We start from the raw sequence: 21,735 nt of genomic DNA, 5'->3' as shown, positions 1-21,735 counted from the left end.
CGCCAGCCCAACTGACCATGGTGAAATTAGCACAGCATCTGATCTCAGGGACAGGGCACCCACGAAGCCACAGCAGCTCATCCTGCCCTGTGCAGCTCCCCCTCGGATGAGATGGATCACTGCCAGCCCGGGGGAGAGACACGCTCCGCAGCTAGGGTGACCAGATCCAGATGTCCTGATTTTATAGGCCAGTCCCGATATTTGGGGCTTTGTCTTATATAGGTACCAATTACCACAACCTAGGGTGACCACACAGCAAGTGTGAAAAACCAGGATGGGGGTGGGGGGGGGGGTATAGGAGCCTATATAAGAAAAAGACCCAAAAATCTGGACTGTCCCTATAAAATCGGGACATCTGGTCACCCTACAGGTGAGTTCCTTCCCCTACCCCTTCCCAGAGACCCCAGCAGCCAATCCCCTCCCTCATACTGTGCTGCATTCATCTCTCTCTAGGACCCAGCAGCCCTGCTCTTACATGCTCCACTGCTTCCCGTCTGTCCAGGCTCCCAGCAGAGCGGTGCCCCCAGACCTAGTGGTGCCCTAGGCGGCTGCCTGTTCTGCCTATGGCTAAGGACGGCCCTGGGTCTCAGCACCTTGTATGACTGAGCCCATAATAGATTAACTTAGGGGCAGCTGGCTGGCCCTACCACTAAAAACAGAATTAGAAAGTATCTCCAAAGTTTTAACCCCTCTCCCTCCCGCCGTGTTAGAAAGCTTATATTTTGAAAAATGAAGTACTGTAATTATAACTGGCTTTCTTCTGCTCCTACAGCCCAATATCTTTTCTTCAGTTTGCATCTTATTTCAGATGATTCTGGGTTTGAAATAATTCCATCACTCTGCCCAAGGAAGGTATGTTGCAAAATCCCAAAAGTATTTTTTATTTAAAATGTTACTATCATAAAATTTCAGACTATGAACTGAAGACCTTGGATTCACATTCGAATCTCTTTTGTTTAAATAGATATATATACACAGTCACGAAACGTAAAACATGCTGCAATGATACAAATATATTTTTGATATGAAAATTACAGTACATTTTAAACCATGAAAAGAAATTGAGGCCCTAGACTGTACATCAGTTCTGTTCTGCACCGGTAGTGAAGCTGATACGATTGTTTTAAATTAACAAAATTTTATTTCCTTTTTTTGTTATTTGGTGAACATATCTTTATAGGTCATTTCAAATAATGTGCTTTATTGTGAAATGTCACTGATTTCGGTTCCATGGGGCGTCTTCGTTTTAGACCTACAACACACTTATACAACATGTATCACTGCCACACTATGAAAAATAATCATTTTATTGAATTTACAACTCAAAAAAACCCAACAATTATTAAATAAATAATTATTCCTTACAGTGGATAGTTTATATTACACTGCATTGGCCATTTAAACAAATGAAGTTTAATAAATACATGGGAATGTCTTATTTACGCCTTCGTTCGTAATTCTGTGCTGTGTTCTTTTCAAAGGACCCTGAAAAAATAAGTGTAAAGTGTTGTATAAATATAATAAGCACCAGGAGTCGTATAAAACATAGCAAGTTTTATGTATCACCACATTTCATTGTGTTGTACCATTCAATTCTGAGCAATATATTAAAGGCCTGAGCCTAAAAGACTGTCAGTATTCAACTCCCAATGACTTCAATAAAAGTTGAGGGCTTTCAGCTCCTTTCAAGATTGGGCCTATATGCTTTGTTTTCTCAATGCAGTTTGCTCCTGGAAGCTCTGTGTGTATGCTAGCTCCCCAGTAGTCTAAATTCCAGTGAGAGAACACAGGTCACTTCCAGATTAGGGGTGAGCTATGAGACCCACTCACAACCCACTGCAGATCTCCTGGGATCTGTAATAGGTCATATGCATTTGCATGGAAGTGTCAAACCTCTGCGCTAGCTCTTTATGGCCACCATGGCTTTCTTGCCGGACGGTTCTAATGTCGCCTTGCTACCAGGAATTCCACTGATCAAAGCTGTCCCCAGGATTCCTCTGAAAGGAGGACCTTCTCAAGGGGACAGATGGAAAACATTAAATTCCCCCAGGTACACCTCTCCCTGATACTCTCCCGAAGGCCAGCTGAAGGAACAATGTTCTTGCTCCTCAGAGAGACCTCCCACCCACTGCCTGCCCCAACTCACTCCTCCCTCATATTTATTAACAAACTGTTTGCAGTGGGAGAGTTGGATGCTGCTGTGAAGGCAGATGGTGGAAGAGGAGGTCATAAGGGTAGAGTTGTGTGTGTGGAGAGTCCTGGTCTAGCCTTTTGCATCTCCCATACTAGTTTTTTTATTTTTTTTAAACGAAAGCACAAACCAATAGGGTCTTTTAGGATTCCTTTCCTGTCTTGCCAATGGCATCAGTTTCTTCACATAGTGCGCCACAGAAGGTGGGAGGTCTCAGCTGTGCAGTCTGCCTCTGTTCTAGAGCTGCAGTTCTCACACTATGGAGTGGGCCTCCCAAGGGAGGCACGAGGGGTGTGTGTGTTTTAAGAGCTTTGGCTGTCAGCCATGGGTGGCTGGAGCTTGTGCAGAAGGGCCATGCACACATGAGAGGTGGGACTAAAAGGGACAGCCAGAGACCTGCTGCTTGGGCTCTCCTTCCTCCCCAGCAATCCCTCACAGGGATGCAGCTTCCACCCCAGCCCCCTTCCCTCACCTGGAGGTGGTGAGGCTCGGGCTGTCAGCCCTGGGGTGGCAGCAGCAGCTCAGAAGTAAGGGACAATGGGGCACTAAGTCTGCTGTAAAAAGTGATACTGCTCTAAAGCCAGTATGTGTACTTCTGGGTGTGTGTGCATGCGTGTGTGTGTGTGTGCGTGCATGTGTGTGTGTGTGTGTGAGCGTGCATGTGCGTGTGTAAGTAAACAGCTCCAGACACAAAGAAGGGGGGCCAGATCAAATAAGGTTGAGAAGCACCTTTCTAGAGGAATTCAAGCAGCCACCGAACCAAACCCTCTGCATATACCAAAAGTCTGTTTTAGTGGATTCAGTGCTTTTTTTCTTTTTAATTATAATCATATCTGCCTCTAAGCCAGAAGGCTATGGCATGGATCATGAGGGAGACCTTCCCTCCCCTCCTCTCCCCCCCGACATCGAGAATATTCATGGCCATGCTCAGTAAATCATGAAGATGCATAATTATTACATGCAAATACCCTGCTAATTTTGAGGGATCCAGTGCTGCAGATCTTGCAAGGCTTGGATTATGACTCTGCTCTATAGGGTTGAAGAAAAAACCAAGCAAGGGCCCAGAGCCGGTGCAAGGAAGTTTCGCGCCCTAGGCGAAACTTCCACCTTGCACCGCCCCAGCTAACCCCGCCCCCCCCAAGGCAGCTAACTCAGCCCCCCCCACAGCAGCTACCCCCCACACGACAGCAACCCCTCCCCCCCGTCCCCCATGGCAGCTAACCCTGTGTGGGGAGAACTTCCCCCCATCCCCGGCAGCTAACCCTGCCTGGGGAGACTTCCCTCTTCCCCCCGCTCCGGCAGCTAACCCTGCTGGGGAGACTTCCCTCTCCCCCTGCTCCCCAGCAGCAACCCTGCCTGGAGAGAACTTCCCCTCTTCCCCCAGCAGCTAACCCTGCCCGGAGAGCCCTCCTGCGGAAGCTAACCCTGCCTGAGTGCCCGCCCAGCTCACCTCAGCTCTGCCTCCTCCACTGAGCACGTCGGCGCTGCTCTAATCTCCTCCCCCGCCCAGGCTTGCGGCGCTGATTGGAGGAGACTTAGAGCTGGGCTGTGTGCTCAGCGGAGGAGGCAGAGCGGAGGTGAGCTGGGGCGGGGAGCTGTTCCCCTGTGCGCCCCCCCTCGTTATTGCGGGCAACCCTCTCCGCGCGACCCCCACCCAGCTCACCTCCACCTCCTCACCTGAGGGGGCTTTTAGGTGCCCCCAACCACTAGGCGCCCTAGGTGGCTGCCTAGTTTGCCTAAATGGTTGCACCGGTCCTGCAAGGGCCCAAATTAAAGATTAATCAGACACACCCTGAAAACTGTTTAACACTAGATTCTGCATAAGTTTTGATAATATCTTACTCTCTTTAGCAGAAAGTAAGGTATTACTACTGAATTCACTCAACAAGTATTCTGGACTATACACAAATCATGTTCTGCAGTGGCATGGGAACAGTTTTGATAGTGGGCTGCTGAAAACCATTGAACAAAACTGTAAACCCTGTACATGATGGAAAGCACTTCAAGACAGGGGGTGCTGCTATGCCCCCAGTACCTGAATTCCTGTACCTCTTATCAGTATAGATTACCGCTGCACTTATGGTTATTTAGTTATTATGGCTATTTGCAGGCCATTGATGACAATGAGGCTCTGAGTGGGTGCATGGCTCTGCCTGCATGAACTTGTTGCAGATCAAGGCATTACATACTGGAATCTGCTTTACTGAGACAGGAAATGTTGGGCAAATCACCAGGATTATGGTACCATGGGACCTCTAATTTCAATTTCCATCCACCAGAAGGGATGTTAGCATAGCTTCCAAACAAAGCCTCTCCTGATGCCAGAACTTAGTAATTTTCTGGATAAATTGTATTAGGCATCGAGGAGAGAAACCCAGCCCATTTCCAACGTGCAACTTTACTCTTAAATGAGGAAAAGCTTTGAGGAACCTTTTCCCAGTCTGTATAGGGGCAAACAATGTTGCAGTTGTGGTTGTTGCATACTTTTTAATAGGAGTGGACTCAAACCTATACTATTCCACCCTTGTCTCCCAACTAGGCAGAGGAGTATGAATGCTAAATTCTAAGAAACTGGTTTACCTATCAGAGTGGTACGTTACTATTAGAAAGCTTGACTATCTACAGCTTTATTATTCATCCTGTTTATATAGTTAGCTAACCACAGAGTTGTATTCTAACTATACCAGCAAATTTGAAAGTAATTAAAGAGCATTTTACACTCATTGCATCTCAGATTTTCATACTTAAAATAAGGTACATTTAATCCCAAAGTAAACGGAACCAGATTTGTCACTTGATGCCATTTGCTGCTATCATAGCAAATGTATATTTACAAGTATATGTACATTTAATCACTATTACCCTCACAGGGAGAAGAGCTATACTGGATTGCTCCTGATTCAGGGAAATTTGCAAAAACTAGTTAGGATATAGAGACCTATATTACTTCTTTGACTACAGTCTAGTTAAAAATAAAATCACTGACAACTGTAATTACAGAAAATAGTTTACAATGTGCACCTGTGTAATATCAAAATGTTGTGACCATTTAACTTTTATAATCTATTTAACAAAACAGTGAGAATTATTTCAGCAGCTTTAAGCAGGCATTAGATCACTTCAAAAAATTCTCTCTTCTGGATAGTTAAATTAATGCTTTGTGGATAAAACAAGCTACAGCTAATGGAAGACAGGAGTTATCTATATGCAATATTCACAACAAAGACGGGCAAGATTAGGGGAAAATGCAGATAATATGGGGAAAGGGGAGGGAAAGTTGTGGTGAGCACTTGTCTGCAATACTTTAGTAGTTTAAAGTGCTGCTTAACTTTGTTTATTGAGTCACTGTTTGAATGTAAAATTAAAAGTTCACAAAAGTTGTGGATGTTTAACAAATAAAACCTTTACACCTTGTGGCAAAAGATGGGGCCACTTTTGATGGGAGGACTGTAAGCTCAGTCAGTAGTGTACAAGATTAAAAACAAAACAAAAGAAGTTTCCCTTTAAACCTCCAAAAGTCAGTTGGTGCAGGAGATGGTGCACGTTCTACCCAAGGTGATTTAGGATCAAATCCACCAGTTAAAATTAATTTGATACTTTTTTCCTTGAACATTTTCTCAAGTCACTAAACACACCCCAGAATTTAGTGTGGCTTTCTGTCTCTGCCCAGAAGCAGCAGAGAACTGGAATAACATGGATGCTACAGGTCAGGATTGAGGGGCATAAGCAGAATTTCTTAGGGAAATTTATATGGCACCTGCTGCACTGTGCCTAGCTCAGGCTATCGCCCATCCTCCTTCATTTTTATAAGCACTGAAATGACCTTCAGATTAAAATATTTCTATTAAGCAACGTTTTTTCCCCGCTCATAAGAATTCATCTGTCATTTATGAATTGCCTCATGTTAAGACTGCTTTTTCAGTTTATTGGAGAGAATGAAAAAGTAATAGTAGAATTAAGAGGTAGTTTTAGTCTTAGCTGTTGCTTATACATACCATAATTTAAAGATCTTTTGCCCATAAGTCCAACAAAGGAGTCTGTTTTATGCCCTGAAAAAATATATTTGTGGGTGTTTTAATACATTTTCAATATGCAGTTTTTCTGAGGTAATTTGTTTTCATGAGAAATACAAGGAAGATGTAGACTCCATAAATAGTCTTCCTGCTTACTAAAGTTGATAGCGCTTGAAATGTTAGTATAAATGGAGAATGCACATCACCCTCACCTATCTCACAGGGTCTGATTCAGAGCCTGGTCAGGCTAGTAGGTGCCTTTCCATTGTGGCTAAACAGACAGTGACCAGATAATTGATGCCAATTTTGACCTCATTGTTGTCAGTGCTAGAACTTCCAGTGACTTCAATAGAAGCACGATCAGGCCCTATAGCTCGACAGACTTCCCCTTCCTATATCTTGGGTCTGTTGGATTGATCTGTTCCGTGAATCATTTCACATAAATGTTCCCTGCTGTCATATGGAACAAAGGACTCTATAGGCCAAATTATGGAGTCCTTAGTCATGTTGGTTAGTCAAAGGACTACACAGAAGTAAATGCTGATTACCTACCAGTATGTGTTAGGGCTCCACAACATGGCCTATATAGGATTTTTAACTTCTCGTGAAGCCACATTTTGCAGTCCTTATTGCATTTGTGACCCTGGAAGCACTGACTGAGGCTTGTTTAGAGTTGCAGGATTTAGCCCAAAATGTATGCTTCATATGTAGTGGTAGCTAGCCTGATTTCAAATAAGAGAAACATTTTGAAAAGTATCTACTTCTATTTTACTATTCTGATGTGAACAAAGTGTGCAAATTCCACTTGGAAAGAGTTTTCTTTGATTGTGTGTGCATAATACAGGATAAATTACTATAAACCTCTCAGAGGTCAATCTCTTAGATCTTCAGAGAGGAGACATTTGATGGCTATAATTTTGACTTAACCAGTAGCTACATCTGGTTATCTGGCTTGATCTTTGGATGAGACTTTTTAAAATTGTCGTTCAGACAAGTAATCCCAGTGATAAAGTCTAGTTGTTAGCACAGAACTCTGGCATGCTTATTAACCTTCTTGGATAGCTAAGATCTCACAAAATGTAATATCATCATCAACCTTTATTAAAAGCTATGCTTTTGGATTTCATTTTAGTATCTTCTGACAGTTCCAGAGGGGGGAAAAAAACCCACATCTCAGTGTGAAAGATACAATTTTTCCTGGGCGACATACAGGAATAAAGGAGCCCACACTGATTCATGTTGGCAGGTGCACTTGCTTTTGTGACAACAACTCATTCATCAGTTAGATACAACTTAACATAGAACATTGATATATCTCAAGTGTAAACTTTGGATCTGGAATCAAACCAGGGATTTGAAGTTCTGGTTTGCTTGCTTCTGCCACCTAAATTCACATATCTTGACTTCAGGAGTAATCCCTCACTGACTGAACAGCCCCTTTTTGGGCCTCTCACAGAGTAGGTAACCATGATCAAGCTTATCTCTGGCTATATTATCTGGTAAACCCAGAGCAAGAACTATTGCTCCTCCACTCTTGCTTTCAGTCTTTAGTAAGAAACATTAACATTCTAGGCTACAGCGACACACTAGAAACCTCAAAATTAGAACAATTCAGTTTCTCATTTTGTACTTGTTTAGATAATTGTTTAGAAAAAAATGCCTTCCAACTTACTTTTATGAGAGATTTGGCCATATCCTAGAGGAAGGGGGGAAAAAAAAGTAGTTTTAATAGTGATGAAATATAAAAGTGATCTCAATGTGAGGTCTATAAAGGAACAGAAACAATCTTGTAATCTGTATATTCCCAGGCTTGGAGAATTAGTGCTATAATTTACTGCCATATCAATCATTGAGCTATATATTATATTAATCAATAAAATATAATTTCTATAAATCAAGACACAATTAGTTAACTTTCATTGAAGACTCAAAATAGGTATTTTCCTGTTCTTAATCTAGTAAACCTTTTGAACTAGAAATCATGACAATAATTTAATTAAAGGCATACATACCAGCCCACAAGGTATTTATTTTCTTAATTGTGTTTAAAAAAATGTGTGGACACTTAAGAATTGTTTACTATAAAGACTAAATCATATGTCCACTGTTTTTCCAAATTATGGATTAATTTTCTTTTAAACAGAAAACACTTTCAGTAGCTGGAGTGAATTTAATTTATTTAAAAAACAAATTATAAAATTGTATAAAGGCACAGATAGTTATGCTGAAAAAAGGTCTACAATAATGCATCTTTGAGATCGTCCTAAAAATAATCCAGACATAAAATAATTCATTCTGATTGTACCCTGAGGAGCAAAATGAATAGGTTACCACATCTTTGTGTTTGCTTTCTCTTAAAGCGTTTAGGGTCAGATTTACATTTTTGTGTATATTTGTCATGGGTGAGTCTGGTTCAATATTTTTTCTGTCATGAGTGTGAAATTCTCATTTTGTCCTCATTACCTCTGCTTCAAAATGAGTTGTCATAAACAGGGCGCAGTCCAGTTCAAAGTAGGGTGACAGCTAGAAAGTGTGAAAAATCGGGATGAGGGTGGGGGGTAATACGTGCCAATATAAGAAAAAGCCCCAAATTATCAGGACAGTCCCTATAAAACTGGGACATCCGGTCACCCTAGTTCAAAGACACTACATGAACCGAAATGCCTATAGTGCCTGCTCATTAGCAAAGAGAGAATTGTGAACTGTGAATTAGTTTAAAAGGCAGGAGGCTAAAGGACCCCTAGGTTCTGATGTGTGTAAATAATAATTCCTCCGGCACAGAAACAGATTGCAATCTCACCAGCATCTCGTTTGCCCATTAACCCGTAGAACTGCTGTGGTCTGGGTCTCCTGGCAATTCTCTGCAGAAAGTGTTCCAAGGGTAAGGGCAGCTCCTCCTGAAATGTAGAGAGTGTCAGCATTTTACTCAGCACAGCCCTGGAGATCCGGGAGGGAAAAAAACAACCCCGAGTCTCCCCGGAACAGCAGCCAACAAATTAAACTACGCCCCAGCAGCCTTCCCCATTACAAACTTCTGGCTGCCTGTCCCTGCTGCACCGGACATGCCTGTCTGTAGACTCTGCAGTGAGACTGCTTGTAGTAGGGCCAGGATAATGTGAACCGGGAAGCAGCCATCGAGCCGGAGCTGCTGCTTTCTTTCCAAAGGGGGAATTTCGATCAGTTAGGATTCTAATGTGTAGCCTGGAGGAAAACTCTTGTGTGTGCAGGTCCGATCAGGGTTGGCCACCTTATGCCGGGCTGACCCTTCCCAGAGGAACCACCACGTGCCTGTGTGTATGGACTGTCTGCAGGCCATATGCTTTGCAGAAAGCCCGTGACTCCCCTGCAGCTGTCTAACAACAGGTATCTGCAGAGGAAGGGAGACTGGCCAAGAGATACACGGAGAGCGGGGGAGGGTGGGGGGAAATCTAGCGGCACTAACTGCGGCGCACCCACAGCCACGCCCTAGAGGAAAGAGACACGGCGGTGGGCATTTTCACTGTCCTGTCGCCCGCCCCGGCTCTCTGGGCTGTGGCGCCCCCGCTGGGTGGGGCTGGCGGTGGAGCCGGCTGATCGCAGGGAGCAGGCAGGACGCATGGGTTGCCCGAGTTCGCTACCGGCCGGGTTATCGTTAAGCAAACCGAGGCCAAACGAATCCACTTCGACATCCCGCGAAAGCGGGTGGGCTAAAGCGGATCCGTTATGTTATTGCGCGTATAGGCAAGAGCATGTCACAGCGGGATCGCCCAGCGGTGTCTCACGGCTCGCCGCCAAGCCCACCCCCTAGAGCTCCACCCGACTCGGAAAGACCCGGGAGTAAAGTTCTCCCAGCACACGCTCCCTCATCCCCTTCTCACTGCGGCTGCATCGCGCCGCTCCCTCCCTGCTCGGATCTCCCCATCCACCCGCTGCCCCTTCCTAGCCACAAGCAAACTTCGTTGGGAGCGACCTGTTTTACTGCGTAACATCTTTCTCCGCGGTTACTCCCTTCACTTGTTTTTCGTTAAAGCAACCACTCCCGCGCTATGGGAGAGGTGGAACCTCTCTTAAATTTGGTGTGAAATGGACACGCTGTTACCTGGAACAGAAGCGGATTTGGGAGCCACCCAAGGGAAGTAACCGTTTAAAGCACTTGCCCCACCTATTAAAGGGCTAAATGCTGGCAGTTACCTAGTAAATCATTGGCAGTAGTCACCGCTCTTAAATGGAAATAGGTTGTATCGTATATAAGTTAGGAAAGGTAACAAATTGCAAGACAAAGCTCAGGATTCTCTCACCTGACGGGCGCCCAAAGCTCATGCATTTACTTATAAAGGTGCCCCTCAACTTACGTGCGTAAGGGGAGCATCTCCAGGCTCTCTAGCTCACCTTGAGTTGGTCACTATCTGACCAGTCAGACCAGTAATTCAGATCATCATTGGCTCCGATTTCTTCTGCAAATACTTGCGCTGAAATTAGGAAAAGCACTGCAAAAGCGACAAGCATTTTCATATTCGCTTCTCCTGCTAGGCAGTACCCCTAGTGCGGTGGGTGGGTGGCGGAGAAGTGTCCCGAGCCCTCCGGCCAGCTGCTTGAAGTTGCTGTCTACTGTAACAAAGAAGAGAAAGGCATGAGTACTGCATACAACTCCTCTCCCCCTCAGCATCCGTCCCAAGAGGACTCGCGCATCTCAGCATAGACAAGATCTAACTAGCAAAGCAATGGGCAGACGGTGGCACCACCTAGATCCTAACAATAAAGAAATGCGCTACGGCGGCTGGCGAGTCCTGGGGGCTGAGCGCACTTACTGCAATAGGAAAGCGAGTCGCTCTCCGCTGCTCTCCCGCAGTGTGTCTGAATACACGCCCGAGCGCTCTCTAGTTTATATACCTGGAGATGGGGAGGGCCAAGGGAGCTTCATTTGCCTAAATCTAATTACTTCCTTGTAGTTATGTGAAACACGTGACAGACCCTCCCGCTGTACTTTGCGATCAGTAGTCAATTACCCAGAGTATCCCTTCCTTCCTCTTCCCCTCTTACCCCCCGAAGGAGCCTTTCCTTGGAGGTGACCCCTTGGGTGTCCGTGTCCACCACAAACTACAGTATATTCCTTTTGGGTTGCAAATGACGCAATGTTAGGGAAGTCTGCGCGGAAGGAGCCCATCTCCAACCCCAACTCGTGCCATCCGCCCAGAGAGGGATTTTGATCCACTGTCCTCTGACACCAAAGATTAGTCATCAAAGCAGGGCAAGTGACGCATTCCAGGCACTCAAAGCAACTTCATAATAATATTTCAGACGTCAGGGCAGGTGCACTCAAGGTGATCTGAAGGGACCCCCAAATATTGCTACAAGAGAATCGAAGAATCACTTTGAACACTTGAAAATAACGCTCATGCCCCGGCATTCCTTAATGAAAGCTTCAATTAATTAGGACGCTATTACACAACAGTGGGACTCCTCTGTAGAACATTCTGTCAGTATTGATCACCTAATGCAAATTCAAAGGAATGAATTCTGGCTTGTCAGCTTGGATAGCTCAATCCGCATTAATTTATCAGGGGGTTATTGCATTGTCCTCAAATGCTCCATACAGTTGCAGGATCTCTTTCTATTGATACTTTGGAAAACAAGACTCAGAATGGAAATTATGAAGGTTTAGTTTAAATTAAGGACCGGATCCAAAAGCCCTCTGAAATCAATGGGAACCTTTCCATTGACTCCAATGATATTTGGATCAGGTCCTTTTACATCTTTACTACACCAGATTCATTTTTGTATAACACATTGCTCGAAAAAATTTTTTTGCTCTGTTTTTTGTTTCTCCTTCTTGAATGGACGCAGATCTGATAATAGATTGCATTTAGCCTCTGAAAAGGATGTCAGATGTAGGGTACCCACTGAAAGATTTGCTGGCAGGTGAAAGCAGAACAACAGAAGCTTCTTTGGGCTACAGTTCTTTATTTTCCAGATTCTCCCTCTCCCTCTTTTTTGTTTCTCTGGTGGTTATAAAAGATGTGGTTTTTTATAGTAATTTACACTTTATCGTGTTGGGTGTGATTTATGGTAAGAGAAGATTATACCAACAATAAAATTGCACTGATGAGAAACATAAATCCCTACAGAAAAAAATTAGCTTTTGCTGGGAGCTTTCACTGCAGCTCTTACCATCTCTCTCTCTCTCTCTCTCTTCTAATTGAAACATTGCTTGTTTTTGTGCATGGTATGGAAATGCACTATCTTACCTTTATGTTTAAACTATATATTCTTCCTGTAATATTATTTCTTTAGATGGTCTTGTCCTGCTCACAGCAGTTTAGCATGTAAACAGAAATGAGTTCTGAGACATAATTACATTAAACTCCAGAACATTTATGTCTCGACATCGATATATCCCACTACCAAATTTTCTAATGTAAGGCAGTTGAATGATAAAGATTTGAGGTGAAACTCTCTGATGGTACAAATGACTTTACTGGAGTGGTGCCAATCTATTCCAGTAGAGAATTTGGACCTTTATCCTTTTCCATATGACAGTTTTGTGTAACGACATGACATTCAACTCAGATAACCATTTAACTTCCCTTGCAGTTCACATAGCTGGTCTGTCTTATTTTAGGTTACTTATATGCATGATGATGTTCATTTAACCTTAGCTGTACACCAGCACCTGTATTGTCAGAATGTGCAGAAATACTGTCTAGATAAACCACTTAATTCAAGGCTTGCCAGTAACTATAAATATTTTTAGAAAGGAAGACATTTTCCAGGAAATGGCCATTTATTTTCTGACTCCATTATTCCTATTGTTTCAGAATGCTGTTACTGAAATGGCCCTTCCAACACAATGTTAAGCCTCCCTCCCCAAATGGCCAATTGACATTTAGTTAGTTAATCCTGTGGCACTGCCATCCAGTTGCTAGGTGAAAGACACCATTGGTTACAGGTTAGACTGGAAAAGAAAAGGTTAATCATAAAGTGATAGCAGCAAAGAGTCCTGTGGCAAGTTATAGACTAACAGATGTATTGGAGCACGAGCTTTCATGGGTGAATACTCACTTCATTGGATGCATGCATAAAGTGATAATCACTCTCCTGACTCCTTTTCTTCCATAAAGATCTGTCCCAACACGAGTCCCTTTCATACTCGTTGCACCTATAGACACATTGGTGGAAATGGCATTGTTGAGCAACATTGGGGAATTCAGCCATCTCTTTTCCTTGCTGTGCTTTTGTGCAATGTCCCATTTTTCACATGAGCTTTGAAGATCCAGCTCTTATTGGTTTTGCTGTGCTTTGGCTATCCCATGTCAGTCTTCCGTGGCATGTGATTATCTCATGTCAGTCTTCAGTGGGCATCTGTGGACATATGGGCCAAAATGTACAAACTTGAGCACCTAAAATGTAACACCAGCTAGATCCATACGTAGGCACCACAGTAACAATACTAATTTGCAGAGGTGCTGACTATCCACAGCGCCCACTGAAGATAATTCTATGCACTCAAGCTTCAGTATTTTAGCGATGATGAACTGACATTATCAAGTCCTAGTTTTCCAACAATATTAAATTGTCATTAAAATGGCCACAACAATCACAGTGTGCCCTATGATCTTCTAGACAAGAAAGATTTTATTTTAAAGAGAGAGAAAGAGAGAGACCACAAAATTAAAAGCAGCAAAGAATCCAGTGGCACCTTATAGACTAACAGACGTTTTGGAGCATGAGCTTTCGTGGGTGAATACCCACTTCATCCGATGAAGTGGGTATTCACCCACGAAAGCTCATGCTCCAAAACGTCTGTTAGTCTATAAGGTGCCACAGGATTCTTTGCTGCTTTTACAGATCCAGACTAACACGGCTACCGCTCTGATACTTGACACAAAATTAAAACGGATTTAGTCCAGCTCTTTCTCTTTTTTATAGGTATCAATGACTTCATGCATTTTATCGCCGTCTTATCTAGTATTCTGGATGAGAGTGAACATTGACTAAAAGGGCAAGCTCACCTTTTTCTTCCCAGTCATACAATGAGCTGATTGCTCGATGTTTTCCTGCCCTTCGACCCTTACACACAAAAATTGCTCTATGGACTTTTCAGAAAGTGAGAAGCCCATCTCAGGGCTAATTGGCAAAAGTGGGGTCTCTAGCAAAAGTGCCCATCTTTACCATGAGAGAGAAAGGGCATAAAATGGTGGGGACAGAAGTGCAATTCAGTGCACAGAGCAAAATAATAGGAGTCAGGGGACACATGACTCCATTTGTAATTCTATCAGTAACTCGTGGTGTTATCTCAAATGAGTCACGTTGGGGCTCCGTACTGCTCCCATTGTAGTCGATGTGATTTTTTTCCCATTGGCTCTTCAGTTTGCCCGCTTATGAAAGGAGAAATGACCTACCTACCTTCATCAAACACTTAGAAATCTAGGTCTCAAAAGTGCTGAAGCATTATGGTTATTACCCTGAGGCCAAGATAATCATGTGAATTATTAGTGTCTTAATTAGGATTTAAAATCAGCTTTTCAAAAGTTTTCTTCTCTTGAAAAAAGTTATAATTTTTTAGCACAATTCCGTCACCAGGTTCTTTTTAATATTTGCGATATCTGCATCACTGACCAGTAGCAATTAAAGGGACTGCAGGATTTGGTCCCTAGCCACTGGGCACATGCAGTTGTGACATCTTACATGACCTTAAAAAAGAATTACAGGATATTAGTAAGTTTTACATCATACTATCAATTTGTTTGCAAATGAGCATGAGAGATTACAATATTAGGCCCTATAATTTCAAACAACAGATACAGAAATTTTGCCTCACAAATCCAGAGATAATGGGATCAAAGGTCTTCCAAATGTTCAGTATTTCTCATGCAAATTATAATAAGGGAAGAAGACTTCAGTATTATTAAACAGACATTCTTCTAGTCTCATATTTAGGAGTTGGATTAAAGAAACCTGTCAAGGCATGAATCCCAACTCAAACGGAAAACAGTGAAGCAATTGTGTCTGAAAAGCTACACAGAGTGTTGTTTTTCAGATGACTCTAAAATGATAATTTCTCTGTGAGGATGCTTGAGAAATGTTTATTTGAATTCTGTGCTGATGTGTTGGTTTGTAACAAAAATCCAATAGTATCGTGATGTGACAGCACACCTGGTATGCCATCATCAAAGGACATTGCCAGTCCAACTAATACCACTTATTATCAATATCAGCTAATACAGACTAATAATGTGTGTGTATACAGTGGTCGATTAATGCCTGGGCCCAGTAGGCCCATGTCCAGGGTCCCTGGCTAATTCAGTGCTGGAACCTTTAGGCACATATATGCCTAAAGAGAAAGTAGAAAGAGAGAAATGGGGTGGGGGACACCATTGCAGGAACTGTGGTCTCATCCCCTGCTCTTCCTCTTCCCCTGAGGCTCCATCCCCTGGCCAGGCTGGAAGGGCCATGGTAAGAGCCACCCGGGGAGCCAGGCCACTGTGGGGAGCCAGACTGTCAACCTGCCCCAGTGGAGAGTCAGGGGACTCAAGAGCAGCCCTTGGCCAGTGTCCCCATCCCCTGGGGTGCATCACCCAGGACAGGTGCAGGATCCGGGGCTCCCCACAGTGGCCCGGGCTCCATGAGTGGCTCTTACCACAGCCTGGATCTAGCTTCTGGCCTGGCCAGGGGGCAAGGCTTTGGGGGGAAGAGGAGGACCAGGGGGCACAGCCCCATGATGAAGGAGGGGCTAAGGCCCACCTCAGCCCCCCACCAGGAAGAGGCTGGCACCACTAGCAAGGGCTGCGCTTTGCAGTGGGAAAGCTAATCACCTTAGGAGCTCCCTTCACCGCAAAGTGCAGCCTCTGCCACTGTGTTCCTGCCTGAGGCTACTACGCCTGTGTTGAAAAGTGGATGGGCATGGCTGCCGTGGTGTGGGGGGCCCAAATGTTCTCTGTGCCCATGGCCCCAGTAAATCTTAATTCACCTCTCTGTGTATATATAAACATCCACACATCCACAGACTTCACTTCTGATTTTCAGCTTTGCAAGATCATTTGAAATGTTGTAGTCAGGAGGGGTCTCAGTTTATTCGTAAGTAAGAGAAGCTGCGATTGATTACTCCTTAAATTTCTCACTCATATATGCCTAAAGAGAAAGTAGAATGAGATTGATTACAGATCAGGGGTCATGGTACCATGGTGATTGATTTTGACATCTTAAAATAATTTATTGGTAAAGTATCCAATTTGCATTACACTTATGAGACATGGAATAAATTAGCAGAACTCACATAGCAGACAGATTTTATAATTTAGCGTGGCCAGGTTGCTGAACTACTGTGCAACCCTAGTTTTTAAATTCTATAATGCAAATGTATCAGATTTTAAATTATTCTTGTAATGAGGATTTATAGTTCTAGAATACACATGTATCTGAATATGAATGTGTGTATAAAGAATATATGCTAGTGTGATGTCATCTAATTATGTTTATGCAGGGGGGGGGAGTCAGGGAATCACTGTATTTTCTGCCTGTAAAGGCAAGTGCCATAAATTCAGTTGTGCAAGCCTCACAGGGAGGCAAGAATCTCAAAGTAGCAAGGGCTGCGTCCCAAAGAAATGTTTTCAATGTCCTGGCCAGATTCGGACAGAAAAAGCCTATCTTGCCACTTATATGGTCATCTAACGGCAGTTGGAGATTCAACAGTACCCCCAGATTCTCAGCATGAGCCACACATGGTGAGCACACTTCCCTAATTACACAGAGAGATATAGTCTTTGTAATATTTTCCAGTTGCTTCCCCAATCCTACCAACATCATTTTCATCTGATCTGGATTGAGTTTCAGCCAGTTTACCCTCATTTGGGGCCCAATTTTTATCAATACTGTATAAGGCATATGTGTTTTATCAATACTGTGTAAGGCATATGTGCTGGTGGGGTCAGATGAAATGGAGTTACAGAGCTGGGTCTCATCAGCATACTGAAGATATTTACTGCATCTCGGCACCTCCCTGCTACTCTAGTGGCCCAATGGACATACTGAACAAAAGTGAGAATCCCGCAGAAGTCTCTGAGAGGGTCCTTGGGGCTGAAGAACAATTTCCCCAAACTAGACGAGATCTTTGAGAGATAGGAACAAAGTCACCTAAGACCAACTCTAGCTATTCCCTCTAGGGTCTGTGGCAAGTTAACAACATTGTATGACCAACCGCATGCAAGATGGCTGCTAGATCTAACAATATAAGCATGGACACCTGATTTTTATCCATCCTCAGAAGCTGATCATCTACAAAAGCCTCTGTGGCATATGTAGATCTATACACAGATGAGCACCCTGCAATGTTTAAGGGACATGCTAGCAATCTCTGTAAACAATGATTCCTGTTTTTCCTCACTAGCCTTCAACATCCAGAAAGAATTAAGGGGGATGGCACAGTTTGTAGTACAAAGTATTCTCAAAATCTATAGTACTTTTGTGAGCACCACTGACTTAAACTTAACCAGAGAAATAGTAACATGAAATTTCCTCATAGTGGAAGGGGTCATATCAGCCACTGAGCAAAAACACCTTAGATTAACAAAATCTGCTGACTGATACTCACTTTGCAGATGGTATGATGCAAAGAATCTGTTTGCCTCCTGTATTGTCATGACATAAGATTACAAAAAATGTTTCTGACTCAGTTGATTTGATTCAGGCTCAGACTTCAGAGACTAGCTCTCTAGTCATTTTGTTTCTTGCTTCCATTGTTTTAGGTCATCTGAAAACTATGGTGACCTGTAAGGACAAAGTTATGGATAAGGCCACTTCATCAACGGTAGAGGACAAAAGATGATTTTTTGTGCAGGCCTACCAAATCTTCTCTCCTGTCAAAGTAAATATACTACCCCAACAGAGCCCTCCAGAACTGCTCAGGTTTTATTACATCTCTGTGAGTTGACTATAAAATAGGTCCCTTGTCCTGACATAGACGTCCAGGTTTGAAAAGTTTGACCTGAGTGATTATCTATCAAAATTTCTATGCTAATTCATTATCACTGATGAATGCTTGCTGCCTGAAGTCACACAAGATATTTATGGCAGGATCAGGGATAGAACTAAGATATCCCAACTCCAAGTCCAATGCCTAACTACAAGATTGTCCTTTCTCTTCTTGGTGCCTACCAATTATGGGGCCACTGGGCACTCCACTACACCCCTGTCCTTTTTTACACTCCCCTGGAGTGGACTACGCAGAGCTCAGTTCCACAACCGAGAAAGGGATGGGTAGGCCCTGCCTAGCTTCTCCACATCCTGACTTCTTGTATAGTGAAACCACGGTGTTCTGCTGCATCATGGGCCTTCTCAAGCTTCTCCATGGCCCCTGTAGTTTCACCCTAACAGCAGCAACACATTAATAATATTATTATACAGTGCAACCTACAATTAACATAAATAATTTCTTAACTCCCTAGGCTTCAAACAACTTTATATTTGATAGATGATATGGAAAGTCTAGAACAGTGTTTTTCAACCTGGGGGTCCGCAGAGTATGTCTAAGATTTACAAAAGGGTCTGCACCTCCATTCAAAAATTTTTAAGGGTCTGCAAATGAAAAAAGGTTACTTTTTCATTTGCCTTCTCTACTTGCCCCTATATTCTGCTGGATGCCTTACATCCAAAATTTGTCATATAATGATGAAAGACACAAAGCTCTTTACAGATAAGCCTCTATATTCCAAAATTTACTTTAAAAAAATGTATATGGTTTATTATTCTATGGATATAATCTCTGATGAGGTATTGCGTACAATAATATAACAAAAGAAAAGAGTAAACAAAGCGAACAGAATATTAGCAACCACTAGGAAAAGATAGATATTAAGGCAGTATATTTCATAATGCGACTATATAAATTCATGATACACCCACACCTTTAATACTGTGTGCAGTTCTGGACCCCACTTCTGAAAAAAAGGTATATTAGAATTGGAAAAGGTACAGAGAAGGGCAACAAAAATGATTAGGGGTACAGAACAGCTTCCATATGAGGAGAGATTAAAAAGACTGGGACTGTTCATCTTAGAAAAGAGTTGACTAATGGAGGATATGATAGAGGTCTATAAAATCATGAATGGTGTGGAGAAAGTGAAAAAGAAAGATTTATTCATCCCTTTACACAACACAAGATCCAAGGGTCACCCAATGAAATTATTAGGAAGCAGATTTAAAACAAGCAAAAGGAAGTATTTCTTCACACAATGCACAGTCAGCCCATAGAAGTTGTTGCCAGAGGATGTTGTGAAGGCCAAAAGTATAACTGGCTTCAGAAAAGAATTAGATAAGTTCATGGAGGACAGGTCATCAATGTTGATTAGCTAAGACAGTGAGGGAGGCAAACTCATGCTCTGATTGCCAGATGCTGGATGACAGGGGATGGATCATTCAATGCTTGCCCTTTTCTGTTCATTCCCTCTGAAGCATCTGGCACTGACCGCTGTCAGAAGACAGGATACTGGGCTAGATGGACCATTGGTCTGACCCAGTATGGCTGTCCCTATGTTCTAAAAAACGAAAAAACAAAAATCAGTAGGGGGAGGGCCACATAGTCTGAATTTTGCAGGAGAGAGAACTGTAGGCTCAACAGAAGTTTAATTGAATTCTGATATTAATATAGAAAATTAATGCCACCAGTTTTATTGGTGGCTGGGCAAAGGAGGAGATTAACCTTGTGTTTTAATCCAAATGCATTTTCGGCTTTGTTTTGCTTTGGTCTCTTTCCCTTTCCCTCTCAGCACATCTTGAATAGTGTATTGTTCTGAAGTTCATCATCTCTTCACAAGTCCCAGAAGTCTTTTATGATTTTGTGTATGTTGTTTATGAGTTCTCTGCTTCTCATTCATTCCTCTTCACAATTCTTCGCCAGCCTTTCTTCTAAATCTTTGACCCCAGCATGAAGTATTTTTTCACAGTGCATAAAAGTGGGTTGGAATTTCTACTGCAAGCAATGAACTTAGCATTTGTATGTGTGATAAAAAGTAGGTGATGAAAAGAACCGGGAGGAGAGAGAGTGTAAGTGAGACAGGTGAGAAGGAGAAAGACTTGGACGAAACAGAAAAAAATAGAAAAAGGGAGAAAATTGCAAGATCTCAAGCAACTCTGGTAATCACAGTAAAACATCTCTGTATGGTGTGGCTACCTATTGCACCATTTCTGAATCTGTCAATATATTTAAAATATTTAAAACATCTTGAATACAATAATCATATTACGGACTAGTTCTAAGCAGAAAGTCAAGGTAGGGGAGGTAATATCTTTTATTGGACCAACTTCTGTTGGTGAGAGAGATATAAATTGCTCCAGTAAAAAATGCTGTCTCACCCACTTCTCTCTCTAATATCCGGGTATTGACACAGCTGCAAATATGCTGCATACAAGTTCTAAGTGGGTCAGGTAAAAATCATGCACTAAGTAATCAGGCTGGAAGGAACAAAAAAGAATGTGTAAAATGGGTCAATGAGGATGGGATATAATAACATTTGTGACAATAACTAAATAAATGGAGAAGCTAGTCGTACTGGAAAGTGTGTCCTATCGAGAAAGGTGACTAAGAGATATGGTTTCTAATGGGTGAGGAATTTCATCACATTGTTTACAAGGATGTTTTGTTTATTTTGTTTTGTTGAATTGCTGTGATTCCTTCCCACTCACTTCATGGTCAGACATGCCAAATCGGCGGAAAAAAATGCAGAAATTGGGCTTGTTTTTGACTTAATTGGCTTGTGAGTTGCTTGTTGGCTAGTTTGGCTTGTAGCTTGTTGCTTATTGTAGCTTGTTGCTTCTGTAACCCTTCTGCCCCTCTGAGTTGGCAGCAACAAGGGCCGGGTTCAGTATCCAGGGGTTCCGTTTCAATAACACAATGCATAACCAGCTCGAGCCCCCACCCAGTGACCTGGGACACTTACATACCACCTCCCCCGGGCGCCTCTAGGAGGCAATACTTCCCCTCTCGCAAGCACGGAGTCTGAGTGTAGCAAAATCCTTTTAATAAAGGAGGGAAACAATGTGGCATCACATTGGAGAAACACCACAAACACAGGATTATAACACAAATCATAAGCAAAAACCCACCTCCAAGTACGTTTGGCAATGTCCTTTCCCCCTTAGGGTCTTAAGTCCAATCACCCCAAAGTCCATCAACCTGAAAGTCTCTGGTCAGTGCCACCCCAGAGTTCAAAAGTTTATCTGCAGAGTTTTACCCCCCCCAGCCTGGGTGGAAATGGGAAGGGGCCACACAGGGTGTTAAGGGGCACCTTACGTGGGCCAGGGCCAACTGCTCCGTCTCTCCATGGAGTTCTGCTGCAGCCTTCACCACAACTAGCTCCACTACACCAGCCGTGCCGCTCCTCCAGCCGACCCGTGGGCCACGCCAGCCATCCCCGCAAACTGCTCCACTCCTCTCACTGTTCCATGGGCTGCTCCAAAATGCTGCAAACTGCTCCGCTCTGCCAGCCGCTTAGCGATAGGTCTTCAGGCTCCCCCATTAGTTAACACAGCACTCAGTGATCTCAGCTCAGCTCTTTTAGT

The 21,735-nt window shown here is 43.1% G+C and overlaps 1 protein-coding gene across 4 annotated transcripts; it reads right to left on the bottom strand.

Moving 5' to 3' along the window:
- Nucleotides 1-853: 853 nt before the first annotated feature.
- TAC1 (tachykinin precursor 1) lies at nucleotides 854-11,032 on the bottom strand. Of its 4 annotated transcripts, none has more exons than XM_032778374.2 (6): nucleotides 10,992-11,032; nucleotides 10,573-10,791; nucleotides 9,005-9,101; nucleotides 7,877-7,900; nucleotides 6,187-6,240; nucleotides 854-1,485 (listed from the first exon to the last, which is right to left on the bottom strand). In XM_032778374.2, exons 2-6 carry the CDS (start codon nucleotides 10,693-10,695, stop codon nucleotides 1,436-1,438), a joined length of 348 nt encoding a protein of 115 aa, XP_032634265.1. In that variant the 5' UTR covers nucleotides 10,696-10,791; nucleotides 10,992-11,032; the 3' UTR covers nucleotides 854-1,435. The 4 variants fall into 4 exon arrangements, with proteins under 4 accessions (XP_032634265.1, XP_074918047.1, XP_032634267.1 ...); XM_075061946.1 differs by having other exon boundaries at nucleotides 10,573-10,774; nucleotides 10,988-11,029; XM_032778376.2 differs by lacking the exon at nucleotides 6,187-6,240.
- Between the last annotated feature and the right edge of the window lie 10,703 nt (nucleotides 11,033-21,735).

Source organism: Chelonoidis abingdonii, chromosome 2, assembly GCF_003597395.2.
Source record: "Chelonoidis abingdonii isolate Lonesome George chromosome 2, CheloAbing_2.0, whole genome shotgun sequence".
Classification (NCBI taxonomy): domain Eukaryota; kingdom Metazoa; phylum Chordata; order Testudines; family Testudinidae; genus Chelonoidis; species Chelonoidis abingdonii.
The sequence above is the reverse complement of the archived record's forward strand: the minus strand, read 5'-3'. Positions and strand labels throughout refer to the sequence as shown.

What these genes read in the sequence shown, in the direction of transcription:
- TAC1 (XM_032778374.2), bottom strand. Translation starts at nt 10,695, where the DNA reads ATGAAAATGCTTGTCGCTTTTGCAGTGCTTTTCCTAATTTCAGCGCAA. An exon ending in CAGATAGTGACCAACTCAAG is followed by an intron (nt 9,102 to 10,572) that starts GTGAGCTAGAGA and finishes TCTACATTTCAG; the next exon opens with GAGGAGCTGCCCTTACCCTT. An exon ending in AATGGGCAAACGAGATGCTG is followed by an intron (nt 7,901 to 9,004) that starts GTGAGATTGCAA and finishes CCCTTCCTCTAG; the next exon opens with GATATGGCCAAATCTCTCAT.